Here is a 13,769-nt window from a genome sequence, read left to right as displayed (position 1 = left end):
GGTGAGGCGCAGCAGAGTTTGGCTTTGGACATCTTCAGAGACTGCCTGCCATGTCGTCCAAGTGGAGATGTTGATCATGCAGTGAACATGCAGCTAGGACAGATGAGAGGCTGGCATCTGAAGAAAAGAAGCCTCAAAAGCATAAAAGAGGTGTGGGGGGATTATAAAATAACCCTCCTGAAAAAGTGTCAAGGCTTTTAAACTTACGTCATCACTGTTTTTATATCACTTATAAAGTTCCATGACTGTAAAAGTGTGTGGCAATACCATGTTGCAGGAAGTGGCTATAGCTGGTCAGTGGTTTCTGAAGTGTGGGCCTGAGGCCAACAGCATTAAATCTCCTGTGAGCTTGTTAGAGATGCAGATTATTGGGCCTCACCAGACCAGACCTAGTGAATCATAAACCCAGGGCAAAGGGCCGGAACTGTTTTGACAACTTCTCCGGGAGATTGTTATGAAGGTTAAAGTTGAGTGAGCTAGATAAGAAGTTTGGTATTTCTAGATTTTAATCATTTAAAAAGAAACAACTTTTTTTAAAGGTAAAATGTCTTTATTGTTTGAAGCATTAAAAAAGTAGACAAAAATTGGTATGACATTTCATTTCTTAGTCTTCTCAATGAGGTTATAAAAATACAGTGCCACTTAGTCTTATAAACTCTTGAAACTGTCTAGAAGTTCACACTTAGTATTATCTGAAGTCATTTAAAACACACGAGATGATAAAACAAAATCACCTCGTAAATACAATCAAAATTGCTTTGAGAAATTTCTAAATATAGACTCCTAGATAAATAGGACTTTTTTCTTTTCCAAAACATAGACAGTATTTCCCCCATGTTATGCCTACAGGCATCATAAATGTGGACTGCCTTCTCCTACCTTCTGTTCTAGATATAGATTAACAGAAATGCAAACTAAATTCAGTTTTTTTCAATTTAATCTCTTATTTTGTTTAAGATAAAATTCTTAATTTAAAACCAAGATCTTTTAGAATGCCTGGCTCATTTTCATTTTGTTTCAAATCACAATTCATTAAAAAAAAAAAAAATAGGAAGACGATGCAAATGTTCTTTTAAAGTACTTATATTCAGCTACAAAATCACCTTAAACATTTCTGAAGAATGTGAACATACATGTGTGTATATTTTTAAATATTGCTGTTGCATCGTTCTGGGTTTTGAGGATTCTGCACTAACTTAATCTTCGTAAACTGAGATCACAGGTTTGGATACAACCCAAATCGTTCAGTGCATTCATCTACGGAAGCAGATTCGTGCACTTTACATATTTCTAACTCTTCATTTTCCTTCAGGTTGGTCAAAGAATAAACAATGTATACCATAAATTAAATCGAAACCCACTGCCATATGTCCTGTATGTGCTGTTGCTAATTAAAATAAGTGTATTCTTGCTGTGGAAATTCTGCAGTTTGGGAGTTGTATGAGATCATCTTTTCAAGGCATAGGTAAAGAATAAATTTTTTTTTAACGGAAAGAAATACAAATCAGATCATTAATTCATTCTCTGCATACAAAATGCTATTTTAGAGGTAAGTGAATTACTTCACCCCAAGGGTACTGTTTACACTAAAAAAGTACACCAATTGTTTAAGGAATTGCCTGAACATGGTCAATTTGAAATAACAATGAAATATTGAGATTTGATTACTTTACTGGCAGGATTTGGACTATTAATGAAAACTGACATTTAAAATAATATGGGGGAAAATACAGAGCCACTTGAATGCTTATCACTTTATTACTGCAGTCATAAATGGTAATGATTTGAATTAGTCCTCGACATTGATTTGTGTGTTTACATTAGTCCTTAATTATGCCTTTTCTGCCTTTTGTTTTGTTGCTCACCCTTTTAAGAAATGCCATGATAATTAGCACATGGTTGTGTTGCATAAAGCATCTTGTACTACCTTCCTGAGTACGTGTACATGTGTTCATTTCTCATGCTTCTGCTTATATTTTTCTATTTAACTTTTCTGTTGGATAGCATTGAAAAGCCTTTGCTGATTTTCAAGGCAGTCTTTCAGCTTATCCTCTGTCAAAGTCAGTCGCTGCTCCAAGATTGAAACAGTCTGCAAAAAAGGAGGGCAAAATAATCAATGCCCGGTGACCTGGTGGTGAGGATGATGATGATCTCAGCATTGATCTTTTTCAGAACTGGAATGCCACCCTTTTGCCAGGAGGTTGGCTCAGAAATGAGCCCCAGAACTTGCCCCGCTTCTGTGCCCTAACACAAGGCAAAGCACTGTCAAGCAGTTTGAGGAAAAGAAAAAAAAGGAACCATTTGAGGAAAACGGAGTAAATGATCAAGCCTCTATAGGTAATTCTGAAGTCTGATCTTCTAAAGCATCGATGCCAGAGAAGAGGCCACATGAGGCATGTTACGTAGTGTCACAGGTGACATGGAATGTGGGAGGTGGGGATGGAATGCCACATAACCCCACCGCTACTTAAATGGCATCACTGGTCATTCTGTCACAATCAATCCATGACGGACCATACCTATATTACCCTAGACAGCTGGATACCTAGCTTACTTTGAAAATAAAATGACTGCTACCCCTTTCTGCACCCAGAAGATGACAGCAACTCATAGGGTTGTTAGGAAGACTGACTAAATGAAATACGGCATGTAAAATGCTTAAGCTAGTGCCTGGCACACAGGACTTCATGAATCTTAGCTATTCTAACTCCTTCAGCTCATAAGTGAGTATATAACTACACACACAGGCGTGACTACTTTTAAATCTAATTGTGATAGACAACTTCATCTTCAGTCTTTTATCTTTTAAAAAAACTGTACGATAAAATAGATTCAGGAAGTTGCACAAAAAACATGTGGCACTTAATGAACTCTCATGAGAAAAGCACCGTTATGACCAACACCCAGGTCAAGAACTAGAACTCTGCCAGCCACCCAGAGTGCCTTGCGTGCGCCTTCCCCCATAACAGCCCCTATCCTGACCATTATAATAATCACTTTTCTGCATGTCTTTATGGTTTTATCTTTCAAGTGTACATCCCTAGACACTATATCTTACCCACTTTCAAGATTTGATGTCATTTAAAGTCTTTTAATCTACAGATCCCCACTCTCTCCATTTATTTTCTTTATAATTTGTCTTTTGACAGGTTCAGGCCATTTGACCTACAGAGCCTCTACCAGTCTGGATTTCAGGGACTGCGTACTCTGGGTACAGTTTAATCTGTTCTTCTACCCTCTGTATTTTATGTAAATTGGAAGCTGGATTCAAAGGCTTGGTAAGACTCAGGTTAGATCCCTCGGTAAGACTATTCTTTCTTTTGAGGGCACAATAATAACATTTGCTTCTTTTTCTGTGTTGTTAGTAGCTACTTAATGCCTAGATCTATCGATTCTTAGAGATTGCCAGTGATATTCTAATTCCATCACTTAAAAAATTTATTAGTTTGGATAATTTATACAAGACACTTCTCTCATATATTATTTGGTTACCTGGTAGTACAGTTCATATAGGAAAAGCAACATAAATGCTTGGTTACTTTAGTTGACAAGTTTCAAAATAATGAATTGATTCCCTACCAGCCTCTGAAGGTAATCAGTTTAAAACAAAAACATTATCTAATAGTTTTTGCTCTCATATTCCATACTATAGATCATGATTCATTGAAATTTCTCATATTCCATACTATAGATCATGATTCATTGAAATTAATGGCAATGCTGATAATACTTTCTACTATTTCTTGAGTGCCTACTATGTGCCAAGCATTTTGCCTGATACTTTACATATATTATCACAATGTAAGATGCAAAAGCTTTTGATATGCGTATTATCAACACCTTTAACACTGGTTAACTCCACTTACCTACCAACCATCTTAAAAGTTATAATGAGAAAGTGATACTACAGTCTGTACTGAATTATAAGCACTGCCACTGGGTTAGGAGATGTTCAGTCATCTGTAATTAAAGTGAATCTGAATGTGTTTATTTTACTTGTTATTTGCCCACAGATTCACACTGTTCCCATTTTGCAAGTGTGCTGTGCCTGCTTTTAACTTTTCATATTTGAAGGAAAGTCCTTCAAGATTAAAAGTAAAAAATTACAGACTTTCAGTAAAGTTTAAAGTGATCCATTTAACCTTGAATCAGGAAAAAAGAAGGCAAAATGAGTCACGAAGCTGACAGAGTAGAAGATGGAAAGACCGTAAAGAATACCTGCCACCCAATGTGACAGTGCAGGTGAGGAAGCCAGGGCCCTGGGAAACAGGCCAACCAAAACTAAAGCTGGCATGAAGCTGAGAGAACAACTGCCTTTTAAAGGAAAGGAAAGTCTGATAAACACGAAGTCACCTCTAGCACAATACTGCAAAGCAAAAATTGATGATTTTCCTATGATTTTCATTGAACAGATCTTATGACTCCAAGGTCTCACAAGGCTTGTTCCCACAATGTCATGACCCACATCCACATCCCTTAACTAACTCCAAGGCCCTGAGATGTTATCTAAAGGGTAAAAATTTTAATTACTGGCTCTTAACCCAAAATGGAATCTTAAAAGTCCGATGCCAGGGCCTTGAATTCTCTGGAGACGAGAACTGGACATCTGGATGATTCTTAACTGCCCTGACGATTATAATGTACAGCCAGGGTTGAGAATAAGAATTAGATGATTTCTATGCATGAGCAATTTCAACTTGAAATATTTATTCTGCAAAAGTAATTGACATCTTCTCTAGTTCACATTATAGCCTCTTTCTGTATAATTTAGGATGGTGTCTGCTCTAACAAATATTAATATCCTCATTCTGTTTATCAAAGAGGAACAATAAGAATTCTTCAAAGGAAACACTGAGCAGAGCTGGAAGGGCAACCTCTGATGTATCCATCTTAATACACCACTTCCATTAAATGACATCTGTATTTCCTGACCAAGAGTTGGAAGACCTTTGATATATTAAGATCCATGGTATCCCTTCTTGCAGAAGTATATTGACATCAAAGGACTGGGTAATATTCTCAAAGGGGAATGTGGAAACCTCACCTCCAGAAGAACAGAGCATCAACATAAGGAGCTTTGGAATGAGGGAAGTTATACAGTGGACAGAGAGAACTTCTTCAGAGTGAAAAACTAAAGCACTGCCAATATTTCATTCTAACTAACTGAAATGATTAATCCCAATACATCTTTCTTATTGCCCTAAATATTTCTTTGATAATGTCCAAATCTGAATACATGGCATCAGAAATTCTTAGGGCAAAACAAACATTACTGCCCAAAATCAAATAATACATTTGTAGCATGAAGTACATGGTCTCCCCCATTCGCTTGTGGTCCTCAGATGCCAGATAGAGTACAGTGTGTGTGTGTGCACACGTGCATACGTGTATATGTGTGCATGGGCTCTGACTTTGCCTCTATGAGGTTTAGAGCGGCTCAGCACAGCAGGCGCTGCTATATTAACTACCACCTTTGAGCTTGCCTTGCTAAGAAAGAACATTTTCTCCCTGCTCTGCTAGTTCTGCAACCTTCTGTAACTAGGATTTTGTACGTCTTACCCCCAAGTGAAAAGCGCGCCAACCCACCTGTGTCAAAACATTGAGCTGTTCCATAATATGCTCTAACGCATCGGTCACAGCGAGCGGTATGTTTCGTTGACTCTCAGAAGGGAGGTAGCTCATTTCTTCTGTTTTCTTTTTCAAGGTTGTAGGTGAACATTCTGATGACATTAAAGAAGGGTTCAAGAAATATCCGCAGATCTCTTCACCCTTGTCTGGTAGAGTTCGAACAGTGGTTTCTGTTGTCTTTGACACCATAGAAAAGATAGGAAGAGTTATATTTTCCAAACTTTAAAATGATATAAAAGTTTTCAACATTCCTCTTTTAAAAGCCCAGCTTTCATTTAATTGTTCATCTTCAACTACAGCAGATTATGGAAATTACAATTATAAGGAAAAAAAAGCTACAAAAGGATGGACGAAATTCACAATTTTCCTTGATTTTTTGTTTCAATAAAATATACTTTGTATGTATCTGTCTGAAAGATCAGGTGTTCTACCATTAAAAAGGTGGTTACATGCTAATTCTGGATTTTTAAAAAAGTCACATCCATTAAGATGACTATTATTTGATTTCTTTGGGGAGGAGACAAGATGGCAGAGTAGAAGGACTTGAGCTTACCTCCCCTCATGAAAACACCAAAATCACACAGCTAACTGCTGAACAACAATCGAAAAAAAAAAGAGAACCTACCAAAAAGATACTCTACATCCAAAGACAAAGAAGAAGCCACACAAGACAGTAGGAGGGGCGCATTCACAGTATAATCAAATCCCATAACCACCAGGTGGGTGACCCACAAACTGGAAAATAATTATATCACAGAGGTTTTCCCACAGGAGGGATAGTTCTGAGCCCCATGTCAGGCCCCCCCCCAGCCAGGGGGGACTGGCATCAGGAGGAAGAGGAGCCCCCAGAGCATTTGGCTTTGATGGCCAGTGGGGCTTGAGTGCAGGAGCTCCACAGGACTGGGGGAAACGGAGACTCCACTCCTGGAGGGCCCACACAAGGTTTCATGTGCACTGAGATTCAGGGCAAAGCAGTGACTCCACAGGAGCCTGGGCCAGACCTACCTGCAGGTCTTGGAGGGTCTCCTGGGGAGGCGGGGGTTGACTGTGGCTCACTGTGGGGACAAGGACGATGGTGGTGGAGGCCCCGGGGAATATTCATCAGCGTGAGCGCTCCTGGAGGTCGCCATTTTGGCACTGAGACCTGGCCCCACCCAACAACCTGCAGGCTCCAGTGCTGGGATGCTGCAGGCCAAACAACCAACAGGGTGGGAACACAACACCACCCATCAGCAGACAGGCTGCCTAAAGTCATCCTGAGCCCACAGCCATCTCTAAACACACCCCTTGACATGGCCTTGCCCACAAGAGGGAAAAGACCCAGCTCCACCCATCAGTGGGCAGGCACCAGTCCCTCCCACCAGGAAGCCTGCACAAACCCCTGGACCAACCTCACCCACCAGGGTGCAGACACCAGAAGCTAGAGGAACTACAAACCTGCAGCCTCAGAAACGGAGACTGTAAACAAACACAGGAAGTTAGACAAAACGAAATGGCAGGGAAATATGTTCCAGACAAAGGAACAAGGTAAAACCCCAGAGGAACAACTGAGTGAAGTGGAGATAGACAATCTGCCTGAAAAAGAAGAGTAATGATAGTAAAGACGATCCAAGATCTCAGAAAAAGAATGGAGGCACAGACCGAGAAGATACAAGAAATGTTTGTTTGAAAAAGAACTAGAAGATTTAAAAATCAAATGAACAGAGGTGAACAATACAATAACTGAAATGAAAAATACTCTAGAAGGAATCAATTAGCAGAATAAATGAAGCAGAAGAACAAGTGAGCTGGAAGACAGATTGGTGGAGATCACTGTCATGGAACATATTAAAGAAAAAATGAATAGAAATAAGGACACTCTCAGAGACCTCTGGAACAACATTAAACACACCAACATTCACATTATAGGGGTCCCAGAAGGAGAAGAGAGAGAGAAAGGGCCTGAGAAAATATTTGAAGAGATAATAGCCAAAAACTTACCTAACATGGGAAAGGAAACAGTCACCCAAGTCCAGGAAGTACAGAGAGTCCCATACAGGATAAACCCAAGGAGGAACACAACAAGACACACATTAATCCAATTGACAAAAATTAAACGCAAGGAGAAAATACTAAAAGCAACAAGGGAAAAGCAACATGTAACATACAAGGGAATCCCCATAAGGTTATCAGCTGATTTTTCAGCAGAAACTCTGCAGGCCAGAAGGGAGTGGCATGATATATTTAAAGTGATGAAAGGGAAAAACCTACAACCAGGAATACTCTACCCAGCAAGGCTCTCATTCAGATTCGAGGGAGAAATCAAAAGCTTTACAGACAAGCAAAAGCGAAGAGAATTCAGCACCACCAAACCAGCTTTATGACAGATGCTAAAGGAACTTCTCTAGGCAGAAAAGAAAAGGCCGCAACTAGAAATGAGAAAATTACGATTGGGAAAGCTCACTGATAAAGGCAAACATAAAGGTAAGAAGTCATCCACATATAAATATGATATCAAAACCAGCAATCATGAGGAGAGTACAAATGCAGGATATATTGGTAATGCATTTGAAATTAAGAGACCAGCAACTTGAAACAATCTCGTGTGTGTGTGTGTGTGTGTGTATGGCTATATCAAAACCTCACGGTAACTGCAAACTGAAAATCTACAATAGATAAACACACACACAAAAGAAAAGCAATCCCAACACAACACTAAAGTTAGTCATCAAATCACAAGAGAAGAGAACAAAAGAGGAAGGGAAGAAAAAAGACCTAGAAAAACAAATCCAAAACAATTAACAAAATGGCAATAAGAACATACATATAGATAATTACCTTAAACATAAACGAATTTAATGCTCAAACCAAAAGACATAGACTGGCTGAATAGATACAAAAACAAGACCCATATATATTGCTGTCTACAAGAGACCCATTTCAGATCTAGGGACACATACAGACTGAAAGTGAGGGAATGGAAAAAGGTATTCCATGCAAATGGAAATCAAAAGGAAGCTGGAGTAGCAATACTCATATCAGAAGAAATAGACTTTAAAATAAAGACTGTTACAAGAGACAAGGGCACTACATGATGATCAAGGGATCAATCTGAGAAGAAGGTATAACAATTGAAATATATATGCACCCAACATAGGAGCATCTCAATATATAAGGCAAACACTAACAGCCATAAAAAGAGAAACTGACAGTAACACAATAATAGGGGGGGGGGGCGGGTCTTTAACACCCCACTTACATCAATGGACAGATCATCCAGACAGAAAATCAGTAAGGAAACACAGGCCTTAAATGACACATTAGACCAGATAGACTTAATTGATATTTATAGTGCATTCCATTCAAAAGCAGTAGAATAGACATTCTTCTCAAGTGCACATGGAACATTCTCCAGGATAGAGTACATGCTGGGCCACAAAGCAAACCTTGGTATATTTAAGAAAATGGAAGTCATATCAAGGATCTTTTTTGACCACAACGCTATGAGATTAGAAATCAACTACAAGGAAAAAAACTGTAAAAAACACAAACACGTGGAGGCTAAACAATATGCTACTAAACAACCAATGGATCACTGAGGAAATCAATAAATACCTAGAGACAAATGAAAACGAAAGCACGATGTTCTGAAACCTATGGGATGCAGCAAAAGCAGTTCTAAGAGAGAAATTTACAGTGATACAATCTTACCTCAGGAAACAAGAAAAATCTCAAATAAACCTAACCTTACACCTAAAGCAAGTAGAGAAAGAACAACAGACAAAACCCAAAGTTAGTACAAGGAAAGAAATCATAAAGATCAGAGGAGACATAAAAAATAGAGACAAAGAAACCAATAGAAAAGCTCAATGAAACTAAAATCTGGTTCTTTGAAAAGATAAATAAAATTGATAAACCTTTAGCCAGACTCAAAGAAAAAAAAGGAGAGGGCTCAAATCAATAAAATTCGAAATGAAAAAGAAGTTAAAACAGACACCACAGAAATACAAAGGATCATAAGAGACTACTACAAGCAACTCTATGCCAATAAAATGGGCAACCTAGAAGAAATGGAAAAATTCTTATGTATAATATTCTAAGACTGAACCAGAAAGAAATAGAAAATATAAACAGACCAATCACAAGTACTGAAATTGAAACTGATTAAAAATCTTCCAACAAACAAAAGTCCAGAACCAGATGGCTTCACAGGTGAATTCTATCAAACATTTAGAGAAGAGTTAACACCTGTCTTTCTGAAACTATTCTAAAAAATTGAACAGTATAGAGGTTCCTTAAAAAACTAAAAACAGAACTGCCATATGATCCAGCAATCCCACTCCTGGGCATATATCTGGAGAAAACCATAATTCGAAAAGATACATGCACCCCATTGTTCATTGCAGCACTATTTACAATAGCCAGGACACGGAAGCAACCTAAATGTTCACTGATAGATGAATGGATAAAGAAGATGTGGTATATATATACAATGAGATATTACTCAGATGTAAAAGAATGAAATAATGCTATTTGCAGCAACATGGATGTACCTAAAGATTATCATACTAAGTGAAGTAAGTCAGACAGAGAAAGATAAATATATGATATCACTTATACGTGGAATCTAAAAGGATGATACAAATGAGCTTATTTACAAAAGAGAAACAGACTCACAGACTTTGAAGACAAATTTATGGTTACCAAAGGGGAAAGGTCAGGGGGAGGGATAAATTAGGAGTTTTGGATTAACATCTACACACTACTATATATAAAATAGATAATCAACAAGGACCAACTTATAGCATAGGGAATTCTACTCAATATTCTGTAAAAACGTATATGGGAAAAGAATCTGAAAAAGAATGGATATATATATATGTACAGCTGAATCACTTTGCTGTACTCCTGAAACTAAACATTGTAAATCAATTATACCCCAATATAAAATAAAAAATATTACTTTTAAAAATGAAAATAATAAGCATTGGTGGAGAAATTGGAACCCTCCTGCATTGCTGTGGGAGTATAAAATGGTCAGCTGATGTGGAAAACAGTTTGGCTATTCCTCAAAGGTTTCAACACAGAATTAGCATACAATCTAGCAATTCCACTCCTGAGTATATATCCACAAGAACTGAAAGCAAGGACTTGAACAGATACTTGTACACCATTATTCATAGTGGCATTATTCACAATAGTCAAAAGATAAAAACAACCCAGCACCAATCAACAGGTAAATGTATAAACAAAATGTGGTACACACATACAATTGAATATTATTTAACCATAAAAATAAATAGAATTCTACTATATGCTACAACATGGATGAACCTTGAAAACATACTAAGTGAAAGCAAGACACAAAATACCATATGATTCCACTAATATGAGGTACCTGGAATAGGCAAATTCAGAGAGAGTATAGGTTACCATGAGCTGGAGGGGAGAAGAAACATGCAGTTTATGTACCCATTGCTTAATGAGGACAGAGTTTCTGTTTGAAATGATGACAAAGATCTCAAAATAGTGGTAATGGGTACTCAACATTGTGAATACTTAATGCCAGGGAAGTGTACACTTAAAAATGGTTAAAATGGTCAATTTTATGATATGTATATTTTACCACAATAAAACAAATAAGCCCTCCAAACATATAGCAATAAAAATCTAAAAATAAAATTAAGAAAACAACTCAGTCTACATGAGCATCAAAAAGAATAAAATGTTTAGGAATAAATTTAACAAAAACAGTGCAAGACTTATATACCAAACACTACAAATAAACCATCAATGAAAGAAAGTAAAGACCTAAATAAATGAAAAGACATTCCATACCCCATGTTCATGGAACAGAAGACTTAATATTGTTAAGATGGCAATATTCCCCACATTGATATATACAGGTTCAATACAATCCCCATCAAAATCCCAGCTGCCTGTTTAAAAGAAATTGACATGCTGGTCTTAAAAGGCATATAGAAATGCAAGGAACCCAGAATAGCCAAAATAATATTGAAGGACACAGTTCAAGACTCACATTTCCCAGTTTCAAAATTCACTACAAAACTACAGTAATCAAGACAGCATGGGACTGGCATAAGGACAGACATATAGATCAATGGAATAGATAGACCTTTCCATATATGGTCAATTGATTTTTGACAAGGTTCCCAAGACAATTTAATGGAAAATAATAGTCTTTTTCAAGAAACTGTGCTGGGAAAACTGTGTATTTAAATTCAAAAGAATGGATTTGGGCCCCTACCTCACACCATATACAGGATTAACTCAAAATGGATCATAAAGTTAACTATAGGAGCTAAAACAATACAAATCTTAGAAGACAACATAGGAGTAAATTTTCCTCACCTTGGATTAGACTGAAGCTTCTTAGATACAATACCAAACTACAAATGACAAAATAAATAACAAATTGGACTTTATCAAAACATAAAACTTTTGTGCTTCAAAAGACAACAAGAGGGACTTCCCAGTGGTCCAGTGGCTAAGACTCCATGCTCCAATGCAGGGGGCCCGGGTTCGATCCCTGGTCAGGCGGCTATATACCATGTGCCGTAACTAAGAGTTTGCATGCCACAATGAAGATCCTGCATGCAGCAAAGAAGATCTCGCATGTCTCAACTAAGACCCGGCGCAGCCAAATAGATAAGTAAATATTTTTTAAAAGTAGGTAACAAGAAAGTGGGAACAAATCACGCAGAATTGGGGAAAATATTTGCAAATCATGTATTTGATAAGAGACATGTATGAGAACATATAAAGAACTCTTAACAACTCAACAATAAAAAGACAACCCAATTAAAAATGGTCAAAGGATTTGAACAGACATTTCTCTAAAGAAGATACACAAACGGCCAATAAGCACATAAAAAGACGCTCAATATCATTAGTTATCAGGGAAATGCAAATCAAAACCACAATGAGATACCAATTCATACCCATTAGGATGACTAAAATAAAAAAGAATATAACAAGTGTTGGTTAAGATGTAGAGAAACTCGAATCCTCATACATTGCTGGTGGGATTGTAAAATGATGCAGTCACTTTGGAAAACAGTTTGGAAAAATTCCTCAAAACATTAAACATTGAATTACTATGACCCAGTGATTCCACTCCTTGGTATATACCCAGGAGAAATGACATCCTTTACATATATCCACATAAAACTTGTACATGAATACACAGCAGCATTATTTAGAATAGCCAATAAAATGGAAACAACCTATATGCATCAGAATGTTGTGATAATTAATGGAAAAACAAAATGTGGTATTATTCTTACAATGGATATTAGTTACCCACAAAAAAAGAATGAAGTACTGATACATGCTACAACACGATGAACCTTGGAAACAGTAGGCTGAGTTAAAGAAGCCATATACAAAGGCCACATATTATGTGATTCCATATGTATGAAATAGTCAGAATAGACAAATACAGGAAGACAGACTGAGATTAGTGGTTGCCAGGGGCTGGGAGGAGGGAAGAATGGGCAGAGGTTGATAATGGGTATGTAGGTGATGAAAATACTCTAAAATTATTTTTGGAGTGATTAAATATTCTAAAATTAGACAGCAGTGATGGTTGCACAACTTTGTGAATATTCTAAAAATCATTAAATTGTACACTTTAAAATGGCGAGTTTTCTAGTATGTGAATTATCTCAATTAAAGCTATTTTAAAAACAAAGAATCCAAATAGATGCATCACAGAAATCACAGAATTTTTAAAAATTTTAATCAATTTTTCATTCCTGGTTATCACTGGCATATGAGAGTTCCAGACAGAAGGTACCTCAAACATGGCAAGTGTACTTCTAATGATGACGATGGTGGTGACAACCAGCATGTACAGAGCTTACTGTGTACTTGGCATTGTTTCAGGTGCTTTACGCATGTTAACTGGTTTAATCTTCACAATAACCCTATCAGGTATGTTCTGTTCTACTACTATTCTCATTTTTCAAACTAGGAAACAGAGATACAGAGAGACTGAATAACTTGCCCAAGCTCACACAGGTAGGAAAGGTGTATGAGACATAACCAATCATAAATCTAAGAGATGCCAAAGCACTCTGGGTATTGTGACCTTGGGATCAAAGCCACTGTTCTCCATGATCTTCCCAACCATTTTTAGG

At 37.3% G+C, this 13,769-nt stretch overlaps 1 protein-coding gene across 4 annotated transcripts in view; it reads right to left on the bottom strand.

Annotated features, from left to right (window-relative positions):
* The window catches only part of POC1B (POC1 centriolar protein B), a 145,200-nt gene that overhangs the window by 37,756 nt on the left and 93,675 nt on the right, over window positions 1-13,769 (bottom strand). For 3 of the 4 annotated variants that reach the window (XM_082419018.1, XM_082419015.1, XM_082419016.1), the window contains 2 exons: window positions 5,587-5,805; window positions 529-2,089 (listed from right to left, as the gene is read on the bottom strand). The exons of the other annotated variant lie outside the window; for it this stretch is intronic. In XM_082419018.1, the coding sequence (XP_082275144.1) occupies window positions 1,985-2,089; window positions 5,587-5,805 (324 nt within the window). In that variant the 3' untranslated portion in view covers window positions 529-1,984. Of the gene's footprint in view, window positions 1-528; window positions 2,090-5,586; window positions 5,806-13,769 lie in introns of those variants that run through there. 4 annotated transcript variants of the gene reach the window in all.

Source organism: Balaenoptera physalus, assembly GCF_965194825.1.
Source record: "Balaenoptera physalus genome assembly, chromosome: 13".
NCBI classification, from domain to species: domain Eukaryota; kingdom Metazoa; phylum Chordata; class Mammalia; order Artiodactyla; family Balaenopteridae; genus Balaenoptera; species Balaenoptera physalus.
This window is presented reverse-complemented; position numbering and strand designations above follow the sequence as displayed.